At 41.5% G+C, this 15413-nt stretch overlaps 2 protein-coding genes across 3 annotated transcripts; one reads left to right on the forward strand and one right to left on the reverse strand.

The window, feature by feature from the left end:
• The first annotated feature begins 3835 nt into the window (after window positions 1-3835).
• On the forward strand, window positions 3836-4669 carry LOC134212542 (probable NADH dehydrogenase [ubiquinone] 1 alpha subcomplex subunit 12). 2 transcript variants are annotated; one of them, XM_062690503.1, is made up of 5 exons: window positions 3836-3902; window positions 3961-4056; window positions 4131-4308; window positions 4366-4450; window positions 4520-4669. In XM_062690503.1, exons 2-5 carry the CDS (start codon window positions 3962-3964, stop codon window positions 4597-4599), a joined length of 438 nt encoding a protein of 145 aa, XP_062546487.1. In that variant the 5' UTR covers window positions 3836-3902; window position 3961; the 3' UTR covers window positions 4600-4669. The 2 variants fall into 2 exon arrangements, with proteins under 2 accessions (XP_062546487.1, XP_062546488.1); XM_062690504.1 differs by having other exon boundaries at window positions 3855-4056.
• Window positions 4670-4841: 172 nt separating this feature from the next.
• On the reverse strand, window positions 4842-6827 carry LOC134212541 (cryptochrome-2). The gene is made up of 2 exons (XM_062690502.1): window positions 6441-6827; window positions 4842-6313 (listed from the first exon to the last, which is right to left on the reverse strand). The coding sequence occupies exons 1-2, from the start codon at window positions 6677-6679 to the stop codon at window positions 4891-4893; spliced, it is 1662 nt and encodes a 553-aa protein (XP_062546486.1). The 5' UTR covers window positions 6680-6827; the 3' UTR covers window positions 4842-4890.
• Between the last annotated feature and the right edge of the window lie 8586 nt (window positions 6828-15413).

The following is a 15413-nucleotide window of genomic DNA, read 5'->3' on the forward strand; positions in this document are numbered from 1 at the left end:
TGTCAGAAATTTAACCATTTTACAAAATAACATTAATAGCTTAAGACCAGCAGTAAACCGTTCACTTTTAACAAACCTTTTACAACAACATAAAATAGACATAGCTATACTCTCAGAAATTTGGATTAAATCTGATGAAAGTTTTAATTTCACTGGATATAAATTCGTTAAAAAATGCAGAGATAAGGGATATGGAGGAGTAGGATTGTTGATCAGTAACGAGATCGCTTACTCAGTGATTTCATTACCACAACTACACCCCATCGAAGCAATAGCAATAAAAACAATCAATACGAAAGATACACTCATGATCATCTCAGTTTATATTCCACCATCCATAGGAAATAGTCAATTAAAGCCCTCTTTACTAAATCTGATAGATTTAATAGACAAATCAAATGTTACAACTATTTTGGCAGGTGATTTTAACTCGCATCACCCCACATGGAATAATTTAAATAAATCATGTCCTCGGGGAGAAATGTTAGCTCAAATACTAGAAAACACAAATCTGATAGTAATGAACGATGGAAATCCTACAACGATTAGATCCCTAATTCTACACAATCAGCAATAGACTTAACAATAGTATCTTCCAATATAGCACCAAAAATAGAATGGTCAGTTTTAGACGAAGAAATATGCGGTGAACATAGGGTTATACTTTTCGAGTTGATAGACCAGGCAAAAAAATACAAATACAACTTAATCCAAATAAACAAAAAGAAAGCAATAGAATATTTGAACCAGATTAAACCAGAAGAAATAGAAAACCCGGAACAATTAAGTACAATTTTTATAGAAAACATAAACAAAGCTAAATTTAAACCATCCAATACTAAAAGACCAAAACACTGGTGGAATACTGAAATTAAAAAATTATACGAGGATAAAAACGAAAAACTAAAAAAATACTTTGATAATTTGACGTTAGAAAATTTTCTCCTTTTTCAAAAAGCAAGAACGATAATGAAAGCTGCAATTCGAAAAGAAAAGCGAAAATCATACAGAGAATTAACAGACAGTCTCACCCCAGACATGAACTTAAAACAACTCTGGACGACAGTAAAAATGATAAGTGGAGGTTTCCCGAAAAAAAAAATAATATTAAACTTTTAAATGATAAAAAACTAGCTACAAGTTTCATGGACTTAAACTTTCCCACTAAAATTAATGATATCAATTTTACCCCTTCTAACCCAATAGTTACAAATCGAATAACTTTAAAAGAAATTCAATCCATAATTAAAACAAAAAAAGAAACTTCAGCTCCAGGACCAGATAACATTTCGTATTATTTCTTGAAACAAATAAATTTAAACTTAATAATTAAAATAACAGACATGTGTAATTCAGTAGCATCTTCAAAAGTAATTCCCAAAAGTTGGCTTGAAATTAAAACAATAGCTATTTTGAAACCAGACAAAGATGAAAATAATTCAAATTCCTATCGACCAATTTGTTTACTTCCAGTGTTCCTAAAAACAATAAACATCTCCTACAAAAAACAACTTGTAACTTTCTTAAAATTGAACGAAATAATTCCACAACTATCTTTTGGTTTCAAGCAAAAAACCTCCGCAATTAACTGTGTAAATATGTTAATAACTAAAATCAATGAAGCGAGAAATGAAAAGGAATATTCAATATGTACATTCTTAGATTTATCAAAAGCATTTGACAGTGTAAACATCGAAAAGCTTCTACATATCCTAAAACAGAAAAAAATTCCAGACGAAATAATAGATTGGTGTTACTATTACCTTAGAGAAAGAACGGTTAAAATAACTATGAACGACGGTACAATAATAGAAAGAACAACAAATAAAGGGCTTCCTCAAGGATGCCCCTATCTCCCATACTTTTTAACATCTACACAAGCTCAATCCATGAAATAGTCACAGAAGGAGTTCTCATACAATTTGCAGACGACTTTGCATTATTTATTAAACACATAAACTTGTCAACAGCCATAAATAACATGAATAACGATTTGAATTTAGTTTATACAGCTTTGCATAATCTAGAACTAACAGTTAATCCCAGTAAATCAGCAGCTATTTGTTTTAATAATAATATCCCCGATAACTTACCCATCAAGATAAACAATAGTCCAGTAGAAATTAAATATTTCCATAAATACTTAGGAATGTGGATAGACAAGAAACTAAATTTTAAAAAACACATAACAGAAACGACTAACAAGGCAAAAAAGAAAATCAATATTCTCAAAATGCTTAGCAGAAGAAAAGGAGGAACTCATCCAACAACATTAGGCAACATAAATAAAGCAATAGTTAGATCACAACTGGATTATGGAATTACGATATACTCAGCAGCATGTAAAACAGATCTTCAAAAAATAGAGAAAGTCCAGAATTTGTCTTTGAGAACCGCATTTAGATATTTACAATCAACTCCAAACCATATACTATATGCAGAAACAGGTGAATTACCATTCAAATATAGAGCGCAATATCTAGCAATGAAAGAAATACTTAAAAATCTATACTATAATAATAGCCCCATTACTACAAATATCAATGAACTGATTACTTCAGATGAAATGCCGAAATTCACAAGTTACCTTCTTAAAATAGCGTCAATAAACAACTACCACATACTTCAATGCAATCTTAATCAAAACCCAATAAATACACCTCCACTAAATAACATAATAATAATTTCTAAAATAACTTCAATAAACAAAAATAACACCCCAAAAGAAATTCAAAAATCAATAGTTCTACAGCTAATTAATGAAAAATACCAGCAACACTATCAAATATTTACAGATGGGTCAAAAACCTCAGATGGAGTAGGGTATGGAATTTATGATCATCAAACCAAGTCATCATTTAGCTACAGATTGAACCAAAACTTTACCATAATGAACGCAGAACTAGTTGGAATTATAGAAGCAATAGAATACGCAATCAGTATGAATGAATTCAAAATCGTTATTTTCACAGATTCACAAAGTAGTTGCAGTATGTTACATAATAATAGACAGAAAGATAACTACCTAATTAATCACCTTTACACCATATTACATTTAAATAATATACAGGAAGTGATAATACAGTGGATTCCAGGGCACATAGACATAGTGGGGAACGATAGAGCAGACAGAGCAGCAAAATTAGGGATAAATAGATTAGAAATAGAAAACTATCGCCTCACTATCAGTGACTGCCTTTTGGGTTTTAAAAAAGAAATTGCAACAGAATGGAATGAGGAATACGTAGAAACATCTCAAGACAAGGGAAAGGAACACTTTAAGATAATGCCAAAAATACAACTAGAACCTTGGTTTAGAAATATAGATTTACCAACATATCAAATAATTACTTTAGGAAGAATACGCACCTTTCATACAGCTACAAAGGATCGGCTAGCGAAGTGGAATCTTATTAGGTCAGACTTATGTGAATCTTGCCAGGTTAAAGAGGACCTTTTCCATATACTCTTCGATTGCTCTAAACTGTCGTCTGTAAGGAGGAAGTACCCCATACTCAGTAACAAATGTTTACTATACGACATCCTAAAAATAAAAGATGTGATGAATACGCTCAGATTGCCGGCTTTTTGGAGGAGACCAGAGTAAATGTTTGAATACGTTAAAATCGCGAGCATTTGACACAATTTAAATAAAATCTACACTGATTCAACAATAGAAAGACTACTAGACCTGTTCAGAATATTTTGAACAATTCTTGCGAAGAAAACCAATTTTGTTTCGCGTCGTAAACTGTCATTTTAAATAACATCACTTGACACCTTGGCAAAATATGGATCAACAGGTCTGTGCCAAAATTAGGAGAAGAAAAAAAAAAAAAAAAAACAAATAAAACAGAACATACTGCTGGTGCTTTGAGATAGAATTCAGATACGTCGTATAGGTTTGTTCTTGAGCATCTTGGTTTCGAAAATTTTTCAACCTTTCTGTTTTGCTATCAGGATGGCTCGCTACGTAGGATTGGATAAATTGGGGAAGCTGTTTGGCTATGTTCGGGATAACGGAGGAATTCGTGCCAGCTTGTACAAACTGTATAGGTAAGGCGGTATTCAATATTGGCTTATGTAACCTGGCAAGCTATTTGGATGATCTTCCTCAATCTGCGCTTTAGGATGGATGAAATGAAGGCCGGTCGTTTGGTTGGGCAAGATAAGTACGGTAATAAGTATTACGAAGATCCGTCTCAGTTCTACGGTAGGAATCGATGGGTTGAATACGCTCCCCACTTCAACCTGGAATACGACGGTTCGCAAATCCCTGCTGAATGGTTCGGATGGATGCACTATAAGGCAGGTCTACGTTTAAAAGTATGAAAACCATAATTTCCATTAGTTTTAATATTGTAGACCGATTTGCCACCGAATCGCGATGGATTGCGCCCACATTACTCGTGGATGGCTGACCATAGTGAAAATGTTTCCGGGACTAAGGGTATGAAAAAGAGCCAACAATTTCCTCTATAAAAGATTCTAATATGTACTGCCCATATCTGTATTTTAGAAGCCTACATGCCCTATTCTACAACTCGCCCCAAAGTAGATGCATGGGATCCCAAGAAGCCAGCGGATAAATTGGACTAGAAACGAAGTGAATGATTGAATAATGTTTAATAATCCCTTGCATTAGCAGAATCCATCGTTGATATCGTAAGTAGGTTTTCTTATTTGTATGGCCGAAATATCCCTGGATAGGAACAGAAAAAAAAGGAATTCTTAATTTATGGGATGAATACTGATTGAAAAATAGGCTTGTACAAATGATCTTCACGGATGACTTAACGAAACAACTATATTTTTGAATTGTTGCTCGGGAAAGGCTATAATTCGTGATTGACCCAGGTTTATTTATTCAGGATTAAGGCAATTATTGGTTTACTTCTTTCTAAAGTACTTATCGATTGTTTCACTTGGTTTGGATTTCTTCGCTGCCGGTTTAGACGTTGGAGAGGTCGAAGAGGAACTTGATTTACGCTTTCCGCTGTAATTGGATGCCTCTGGATCTTTGTCGCCTTTCATTATTCCCTCCTTGACGGCCTTGTTCTTGCGATAGGCTTCCGTCATTTTTTGAATATTTTTCTTATGTATTTCCTCATGAATAACAATTCTTTTTGGATAAGTCTCCCCAATGACGCATCCAAGTTTCCTCTGAACGTCCAAACTAGCCTTCCACGGTTCATAGATGATTCCACAAGGATATTTAGCTAGTTCCGGAACATATTTTTTGATAAATTTACCCTCCGGGTCCGTTTTCTTCCCGAAAGCCACCGGACTGTAAACTCGGAAATACTGATGAAAAAAGGCAGATGCTGAGAGCCACAGCCAATTACCAGCATTTAAGGCCCAGTCCGCATCTAGCAAAAGCTCCTCAAACACGCGTTGTCCTTCCTCCCAGGAAATCCAAAGATCACCCCGTGTCAGAAAGCAGGCCACAGCATGCCGAGCAAGATGATGAATCCATCCTTCCTGCCTCAGTTGTCGCATGATGGCGTCTATAAAGGGATAACCAGTTTGGCCATGCGTCCACGCTTCGAGATGTGCCTTGTTTGTCGTCCAAGGAACTTGAAGACAAATACTATTACCCACCATTTTGTCAAAATTTGGCTCGGCTGCTGCTGCACAGTAATAGAACTCGCGCCACATCAGCTGTCCTACCAAAGACACCGGAGGATGGGAGTGCTTCTGACCTTTAATTACGTTTTGCACTTGTTGCATGAAAAGTCTGGCGCTGAGGCAGCCAAACTTAACGTACGGGCTTAGAACAGTTGTGCTGGGCTGTAGAGAATTCGGGGATGTATTGGGTTTTTCAAACGAGCAAACCCACGATTTCCGCTCCATATGTTCCTTAAGCCGCCGAAGTGCTTCCGTTTCACCACCAGGAAACTTACATTCTCCTAAATCTTCAATCTTCACCCCCAGTTCCTCAAGTGACGGTGGATCGTAACAGCTACATAACTTTTGCTCGTCAACGTCTTGCTTTGGAATACATGTCGTTGGCAGCTTCTCCGGGACATCGACTGGTTGAGGAACCTTCAGGGTTGCCGCTAGTGATCCATACTTTTGATAAGTCAGTGGTGGTTTTCCCGAGTTTTTCTTCAGAATCTCATCCGGATCATAGATTGTTAAAGATTTTTCTATTTGTATTTTAACGCCGTACTTTTTCGCTTGTTCTTTAACTGTGGCATCACGTTTGAGGGAATATGGTTCGATATCATGTTCGAATGTTAATAGTGAGACGTTCCACTGTTGGAACAATTTCGGGAATACATCGGACGGATTCCCTCGCACAACGTACAATCTAGAAAATACATAAAATTAGCTATATAAAATCTTCTGACAGTTTACTTGTACAGTTTTGTTTTATGTAAGCATAGAGTTTTTTTTTTATTAACTATGAATAACTCAGGAAGTCAACAAATATTTACCTACTATTTATTTTCCGGAGATTGAGATCCAAATCCGTCAATGATTGTTGTAGAAATCGCCAGCGATTGGGGCCAACACGAAGCCATTGGATTATACCAGGATCAAGGATAAAAATCGGTCTCAAGACAAATTGGTTCGGTGAATCATGACAGCAGCGAACCGCGGCAAGCAGCGCAGGATTATCGTGAACCCGCAGTCCTTTGCGGAACCAGTGGATTACCGTTTGCTGTGCGGACATTGATAGATTTATCACTACTCAATTTTAGAAAATGCAAACGAAAACAACGAAACCAAGAGATGAGTGACGTTTATCGCTCGCACACTAATGTCTTCTTCTTCTTGTTCTTATTGTCATTATTTACATCCCCATACACTGGGACAAAGCCGCCTCGCAGCTTATAATTTCCAAATAACCCTGCCCGCAGAGCAAGCTTACTTTTGACAGATGTTGAAACAATTTTTGATAGATGTTTTGTTGCTCTTGCTGGGTAGCACCAGCCATTCTTATGAGCGGGGGATTTCATAATTTCTGAACTGTCACTTTTAAGTTTAATTTGATTTTAATTCGCGAATCGGACCAAAGCCCAAGACTATCTTTGATGAAGACAATATTGCTCGTTGCATCAATTTTTAGACTCTGGCGCAACTTCGTTTTGCTTTGAATTTTTAGCGTGCACACCAATACATTCAAAGTATCTTTCTAATTGTTTTATTATGTTGATATTTATTGGACACACGTGTTTTTGTTTACTCAAACAAACAGCAAACAGTGTTAATTCATGTTTGTTTGTGACACGCGGAAAATATTCACGCAAATAATTTGCGCGCAGGGGTCTAATATGGCGGAATCTGCGCAATAATCGGTACGGTACTCATTTCAAGATTCTTGTATTTACCATGCACGGTTAGATGAGTTTACCCATTAATGGGTACTGTGCTATTGTTGATATTATTCCCACCGTAAAAAATTCACCCATTTTCTTGAAAAAGTGCCACTACCCATTTTAATGAGTAGTGGCGCTTTTTGAAGAAAATGGGTGAATTTTTCACGGCGGGAATAATATCAACAATAACACAGTACCCATTAATGGGTAAAGTCATCTAACCGTGTGGTACTTATGGTCCAATGCACCGAATGAACACAATGACGTTTGAGACGGGCGCTGTTTACTAAAAATGAACACTTGCATGAACTCGATGAATGAAAAAGAATTCATTCTTAGTAAACAGCGCCCGTGTCAAACGTCATTGTGTTCATTCGGTGCATTGGACCATACCACCAGTGTGTCATTAGTATTTGTGAACACTAAGGCTTTGGTCCGATTCGCGAATTAAAATCAAATTAAACTTAAAAATGACAGTTCAAAAATTTGCCAATAACCCTGCTCGCAGAGCAAGATTACTTTTGACAGATATTGAATCATTTTTGATAGATGTTTTGTTGGTCTTGCTGGGTAGCACCAGCCATTCTTATGAGCGGGGGATTTCATAATTTCTGAACTGTCACTTTTAAGTTGAATTTGATTTTAATTCGCGAATCGGACCAAAGCCTTGGGATAATTTTCTTGTCCTCTTGTACCATGGTACAAGTACACTGCCAAAAATATCTATATAAGATATATGTGTTTTCGAACTGTCACTTTTAAGTTTAATTCTCCAAATGAGACAGACCCTTAGTATAAAGGTACACAGCAAAAAATGTTGTTGAATATTACATCGAAATCGATGCAACCCGTCGATTCCATCGCTTGGTGAATATTACACTGCGCGATGTACTCGACAGCCTGCTGTGTAATCAACAGAAGCGATGTGATTATTTCTCGATGTAAATTTTTTTCGATGTAATGGAGGCGATGTGACATAAAGCTACGTAAAATAATGCGATGTACATGACATTTGTTTCATTGAGTTGTTTCTTGTATTCTTACGTCAATAAGTTTTAAGCCTAGTTTTTTTTAAAGGATTTGTATATTTAATTACATCATGTCGGCATGATAAATATAATAATTTTTATGCTCACTATATGCTAATCTGTCATAAAGGTGTTTGCCCTGTATCCCGTCGGCTTCAGGGGCCGGGTCTCATGCAATGGCGATACACCTTGAACCGGTCAACTGATTCATCTTCTTCAGTTATAAGCCGTGTCCCACAAGCTGGTGTTGGCAAGTTTCTCCACGTTTTCGTCATCGTCGGCAGGTGCTGGATCATCCTTGTGGTCCGTGGTCTACGGCAGAACTTTCCGCAGATTGGGCGAGTCGATATTGGGCAATTTCCCTGCAGGGCTCGCTTCCGGATTACCTTCACTGGAGTGAGGTTAAACAGAGCGTTACAGCATTCGGAGGAACTTTGAAACCGCTGAAAAAAAAATGGATGAGCAATCCCGCATAATGAAAAACGACATACCATGCAGTCAAAATTACATATGGGAAGATCCATAAAGTACGTCACGCAAAAATTGGCGATTTTCGACCCCCCCTCCCCCCTTCGTCACACTTTTTGTATTAAAGCTCTACAATTTTTGTATGAGTCGTCACGCTGCTTGGAACCCCCCCCTCCCCCCTAGGAGCGTGACATACTTTGTGGATGCCCCCTATGCGTTATAAGATATATTGTAACTATTCGCTTCATTGTTAGCATACAATTTTAAGCTTGATTTACCATACCAACCCTACATCAACACTTACTGTTAATACATACCATGCTGTCGATGTGTAATTATATAGTTCTTCAATTGTACATCTACCAACTGATGTATGGTACATCGAAAATTTTGTTCGGAAAAACGACCGGATTTAAATGTTAATTATACTTAACCGCCTATTACTCGTATGGTCATTTGGCCGTTTACAATCTGAGCTACTGTTGAAACAGTATATGAGACTGTCCATTTATGGTTAACTACTATTAGTGAGACCATCGATACAGTAACACATATTCTCTTCAATTATAACAGATGCGGTCTAAGTATGGTCCATGATTATGCGGGATGTAGCAGGAATCAGTCAACGTTCACGTTTTATAGTTTTTATCTGTTTGGTAGAAATTCCAAATGCAAACTCCTGGGATTCCAAATGGATATAGTGATATAGGGATATAGTGATTTCAAATGGAATGTTCCGCGGATTCGAATAGGAAACCTTCTAGAATGCTAGATGGAATCATTCTGGGATTTGAAATTGATTTTTCCAAAGATTCTTAATCTAATCCTTCTGAGATTTCAAATTGAAGGCTCCTAGGAATTCTTTTCGGGATTTTAAATGGCTCTTGAGACATTAAAAGAATCCATCTGGAATAAATAGAATCTTCCCAGAATCTTAAATCGAATCCTCCTGAGATTCCAAATAAAATCCTTCTGAAATTTCAAACGGAAGGCTCCTGGGGTTTCGCTTTCCCTTTCTGGGATTCGAAATCCGATTATTCTATGATTTCAAATATGTAGATAGTATCTGGGCCAGTTTCTGGGATTCTATGTAGAATCCTGGAATCTTTCATGTGGGATTTCAAATGAAAGGTTTTTGAGATTCCAAATGTAATCCTCATGGGGTTTTGAATGAAACTTCTGGGTTTCTAAATGGATCAATTTGGGATTCCAAATTGAATTTTTCAAATTTAATTTTATTGGCATATTGGTCTGGATGCTGCTCGTATAGAGGAAGGGAGCAGCGTGTGTGCGGAAGCAGATTGGAAAGAAACGGAATCCGATTGTTATCGCTAGGTTGCGAGAAGTGTAAAAATGGTTAGAAAGGTGTTAAAGTATGCGAGGGCTATTTGAGAATAATTAAATTACGGCAAAGACGGACATCCTTTCTGGGGATGGCTCTGGCAGAGAATGAAATTCATTCGGAAGTTCCTCTGGGAATTCCTCGGGAAGTTTCTCTCGAGGTTTCTCTAGGAATTCCTCTGGAAGTTTCGCTAGGCATTTCTCCGAAAGTTTATCTAGGAATTCTTCCGGATGTTCCTCTAGGATTTCTTCCGGAAGTTCCTCCAAGATTCCTTCAGAAGTTCCTTCAAAAAATCCTCCGACAATTCTCTAGAAATTCGTTCGGAAGTTCCTCCGGAAAATCCTTCAGGAATTCATCCAAAAGTTCCTCTGGAAATTCCTTCGGAAAATCCTCCAAAAATCTCTCTGGAAGTTCCTTAAGGAATTCCTCTGGAAGTTCCTTAAGGAATTCCTCTGGAAGTTCTTTCTTGAATTCCTCAAAGCTCCTCCAGAAATACCTCAAAACGTTTCTCCGGAAATTCCTCCAGTAGTTTCTCCGGAAGTTCTTCTAGAAAATCCTCCGGAAGTTCCTCTAGGAGTTCCTCCGAAAGTTTCGCTAAGAATTTCTCTGGAAGTTCCTCTAGGAATTCCTCCGGAAGTTCCTCTAGGAATTCCTCCGGATGTTCCTCTAGGAACTCCTCCGGAAGTTCCTCTAGGAATTCCTCCGGATGTTCCTCTAGGAACTCCTCCGGAAGTTCCTCTAGGAATTCCTCCGGAAGTTCCTCCAGGAATTCCTCCGGAAGTTCCTCCAGGAATTCCTCCGGAAGTTCCTCCAGGAATTCCTCCGAAAGTTCATCCAGGAATTTCTCCAGGAATTCCTCCGGGAGTTCCTCCAGGAATTCTTCTGGAACTTCCTCCAGCAATTCCTCAGGAAGTTCCTCCAGGAATTCCTCCGGAAGTTCCTCTAGGAATTCCTCCGGAAGTTCCTCTAGGAATTCCTCCGGAAGTTTTTCTAGGAATTCCTCCGGAAGTTCCTCCAGGAATTCCTCCGGAAGTTCCTCCAGGAATTCCTCCGGAAGTTCCTCCAGGAATTCCTCCGGAAGTTCCTCCAGGAATTCCTCCGGAAGTTCCTCCAGGAATTCCTCCGGAAGTTCCTCCAGGAATTCCTCCGGAAGTTCCTCCAGGAATTCCTCCGGAAGTTCCTCCAGGAATTCCTCCGGAAGTTCCTCCAGGAATTCCTCCGGAAGTTCCTCTAGGAATTCCTCCGGAAGTTCCTCTAGGAATTCCTCCGGAAGTTCCTCTAGGAATTCCTCCGGAAGTTTTTCTAGGAATTCCTCCGGAAGTTCCTCCAGGAATTCCTCCGGAAGTTCCTCCGGAAGTTCCTCCAGGAATTCCTCCGGAAGTTCCTCCAGGAATTCCTCCGGAAGTTCCTCCAGGAATTCCTCCGGAAGTTCCTCCAGGAATTCCTCCGGAAGTTCCTCCAGGAATTCCTCCGGAAGTTCCTCCAGGAATTCCTCCGAAGTTCCTCCAGGAATTCCTCGGAAGTTCCTCCAGGAATTCCTCCAGAAGTTCGTCCAGGAATGTCTCCGGAAGTTCCTCCAGGAATTCCTCCGGAAGTTCCTCCAGGAATTCCTCCGGAAGTTCCTCCAGGGATTTCTCCGGAAGTTCCTCCAGGAATTTCTTCGGAAGTTCTTCCAGGAATTCCTCCGAAGTTCCTCCAGGAATTCCTCCGGAAGTTCCTCCAGGAATTCCTCCGGAAGTTCCTCCAGGAATTCCTCCGGAAGTTCCTCCAGGAATTCCTCCGAAGTTCCTCCAGGAATTCCTCCGGAAGTTCCTCCAGGAATTCCTCCGGAAGTTCCTCCAGGAATTCCTCCGGAAGTTCCTCCAGGAATTCCTCGGAAGTTCCTCCAGGAATTCCTCCGGAAGTTCCTCCAGGAATTCCTCCGGAAGTTCCTCCAGGAATTCCTCCGGAAGTTCCTCCAGGAATTCCTCCGGAAGTTCCTCCAGGAATTCCTCCGAAGTTCCTCCAGGAATTCCTCCGGAAGTTCCTCCAGGAATTCCTCCGAAGTTCCTCCAGGAATTCCTCCGGAAGTTCCTCCAGGAATTCCTCCGGAAGTTCCTCCAGGAATTCCTCCGGAAGTTCCTCCAGGAATTCCTCCGGAAGTTCCTCCAGGAATTCCTCCGGAAGTTCCTCCAGGAATTCCTCCGGAAGTTCCTCCAGGAATTCCTCCGGAAGTTCCTCCAGGAATTCCTCCGGAAGTTCCTCCAGGAATTCCTCCGGAAGTTCCTCCAGGAATTCCTCCGGAAGTTCCTCCAGGAATTCCTCCGGAAGTTCCTCCAGGAATTCCTCCGGAAGTTCCTCCAGGAATTCCTCCGGAAGTTCCTCCAGGAATTCCTCCGGAAGTTCCTCCAGGAATTCCTCCGGAAGTTCCTCCAGGAATTCCTCCGGAAGTTCCTCCAGAAATTCCTCCGGAAGTTCCTCCAGGAATTCCTCCGGAAGTTCCTCCAGGAATTCCTCCGGAAGTTCCTCCAGGAATTCCTCCGGAAGTTCCTCCAGGAATTCCTCCGGAAGTTCCTCCAGGAATTCCTCCGGAAGTTCCTCCAGGAATTCCTCCGGAAGTTCCTCCAGGAATTCCTCCGGAAGTTCCTCCAGGAATTCCTCCGGAAGTTCCTCCAGGAATTCCTCCGGAAGTTCCTCCAGGAATTCCTCCGGAAGTTCCTCCAGGAATTCCTTAGGAAGTTCCTCCAGGAATTCCTTAGGAAGTTCCTCCAGGAATTCCTTAGGAAGTTCCTCCAGGAATTCCTCCGGATGTTCCTCTAGGAATTCCTCCGGAAGTTCCTCCAGGAATTCCTCCGGAAGTTCTTTCAGGAATTCCTCTGGAAGTTCTTTCAGGAATTCCTCCGGAAGTTCCTCCAGGAATTCCTCCGAAAGTTCCTCCAGGAATTCTTCTGGAACTCCTCCGGAAGTTCCTCCAGGAATTCTTCTGGAACTTCCTCCAGCAATTCCTCAGGAAGTTCCTCCAGGAATTCCTCCGGATGTTCCTCTAGGAATTCCTCCAGAAGTTTTTCTAGGAATTCCTCCGGAAGTTCCTCCAGGAATTCCTCCGGAAGTTCCTCCAGGAATTCCTCCGGAAGTTCCTCCAGGAATTCCTCCGGAAGTTCCTCCGGAAGTTCCTCCAGGAATTCCTCCGGAAGTTCCTCCAGGAATTCCTCCGGAAGTTCCTCCAGGAATTCCTTAGGAAGTTCCTCCAGGAATTCCTTAGGAAGTTCCTCCAGGAATTCCTCCGGATGTTCCTCTAGGAATTCCTCCGGAAGTTCCTCCAGGAATTCCTCCGGAAGTTCTTTCAGGAATTCCTCCGGAAGTTCCTCCAGGAATTCCTCCGAAAGTTCCTCCAGGAATTCTTCTGGAACTCCTCCGGAAGTTCCTCCAGGAATTCTTCTGGAACTTCCTCCAGCAATTCCTCAGGAAGTTCCTCCAGGAATTCCTCCGGATGTTCCTCTAGGAATTCATCCAGAAGTTTTTCTAGGAATTCCTCCGGAAGTTCCTCTAGGAATTCCTCCGAAGTTCCTCCAGGAATTCCTCCGAAGTTCCTCCAGGAATTCCTCGGAAGTTCCTCCAGGAATCCCTCCGGAAGTTCCTCCAGGAATTCTTCTGGAACTTCCTCCAGCAATTCCTCAGGAAGTTCCTCGAGCAATTCCTCAGGAAGTTCCTTCAGGAATTCCTCCGGAAGTTCCTCTAGAAATTCCTCCGGAAGTTTATCCAGGAATTCCTCCGGAAGTTCATCCAGGAATTCCTCCGGAAGTTCCTCAAGGAATTCCTCCGGAAGTTCCTCCAGGAATCCCTCCGGAAGTTCCTCCAGGAATCCCTCCGGAAGTTCCTCCAGGAATCCCTCCGGAAGTTCCTCCAGGAATTCCTCCGGAAGTTCCTCCAGGAATTCCTCCGGAAGTTCCTCCAGGAATTCCTTAGGAAGTTCCTCCAGGAATTCCTTAGGAAGTTCCTCCAGGAATTCCTCCGGATGTTCCTCTAGGAATTCCTCCGGAAGTTCCTCCAGGAATTCCTCCGGAAGTTCTTTCAGGAATTCCTCCGGAAGTTCCTCCAGGAATTCCTCCGAAAGTTCCTCCAGGAATTCTTCTGGAACTCCTCCGGAAGTTCCTCCAGGAATTCTTCTGGAACTTCCTCCAGCAATTCCTCAGGAAGTTCCTCCAGGAATTCCTCCGGATGTTCCTCTAGGAATTCCTCCAGAAGTTTTTCTAGGAATTCCTCCGGAAGTTCCTCCAGGAATTCCTCCGGAAGTTCCTCCAGGAATTCCTCCGGAAGTTCCTCCAGGAATTCCTCCGGAAGTTCCTCCAGGAATCCCTCCGGAAGTTCCTCCAGGAATTCTTCTGGAACTTCCTCCAGCAATTCCTCAGGAAGTTCCTCGAGCAATTCCTCAGGAAGTTCCTTCAGGAATTCCTCCGGAAGTTCCTCTAGGAATTCCTCCGGAAGTTTATCCAGGAATTCCTCCGGAAGTTCATCCAGGAATTCCTCCGGAAGTTCCTCAAGGAATTCCTCCGGAAGTTCCTCCAGGAATCCCTCCGGAAGTTCCTCAAGGAATCCCTCCGGAAGTTCCTCCAGGAATCCCTCCGGAAGTTCCTCCAGGAATTCCTCCGGAAGTTCCTCCAGGAATTCCTCCGGAAGTTCCTCCAGGAATTCTTCCGGAAGTTCCTCCAGGAATTCCTTAGGAAGTTCCTCCAGGAATTCCTTAGGAAGTTCCTCCAGGAATTCCTTAGGAAGTTCCTCCAGGAATTCCTCCGGAAGTTCCTCCAGGAATTCCTCCGGAAGTTCCTCCGGAAGTTCCTCCAGGAATTCCTCCGGAAGTTCCTCCAGGAATTCCTCCGGAAGTTCCTCCAGGAATTCCTCCGGAAGTTCCTCCAGGAATTCCTCCGGAAGTTCCTCCAGGAATTCCTCCGGAAGTTCCTCCAGGAATTCCTCCGAAAGTTCCTCCAAGAATTCTTCTGGAACTCCTCCAGGAATCCCTCCGGAAGTTCCTCCAGGAATTCCTCCGGAAGTTCATCCAGGGATTCCTCCGGAAGTTCATCCAGGGATTCCTTCAGAAGTTCCTCCAGGAATTCCTCCGGAAGTTCACCCAGAAATTCTTCCGAAAGTTCCTCTAGGAATTCCTCCGGAAGTTCCTCCAGGAATTCCTCCGGAAGTTCCTCCAGGAATTCCTCCGGAAGTTCCTCCAGGAATTCCTTAGGAAGTTCCTCCAGGAATTCCTCCGGATGTTCCTCT

This window comes from Armigeres subalbatus, chromosome 2 (assembly GCF_024139115.2).
Source record: "Armigeres subalbatus isolate Guangzhou_Male chromosome 2, GZ_Asu_2, whole genome shotgun sequence".
Lineage (NCBI taxonomy): Eukaryota > Metazoa > Arthropoda > Insecta > Diptera > Culicidae > Armigeres > Armigeres subalbatus.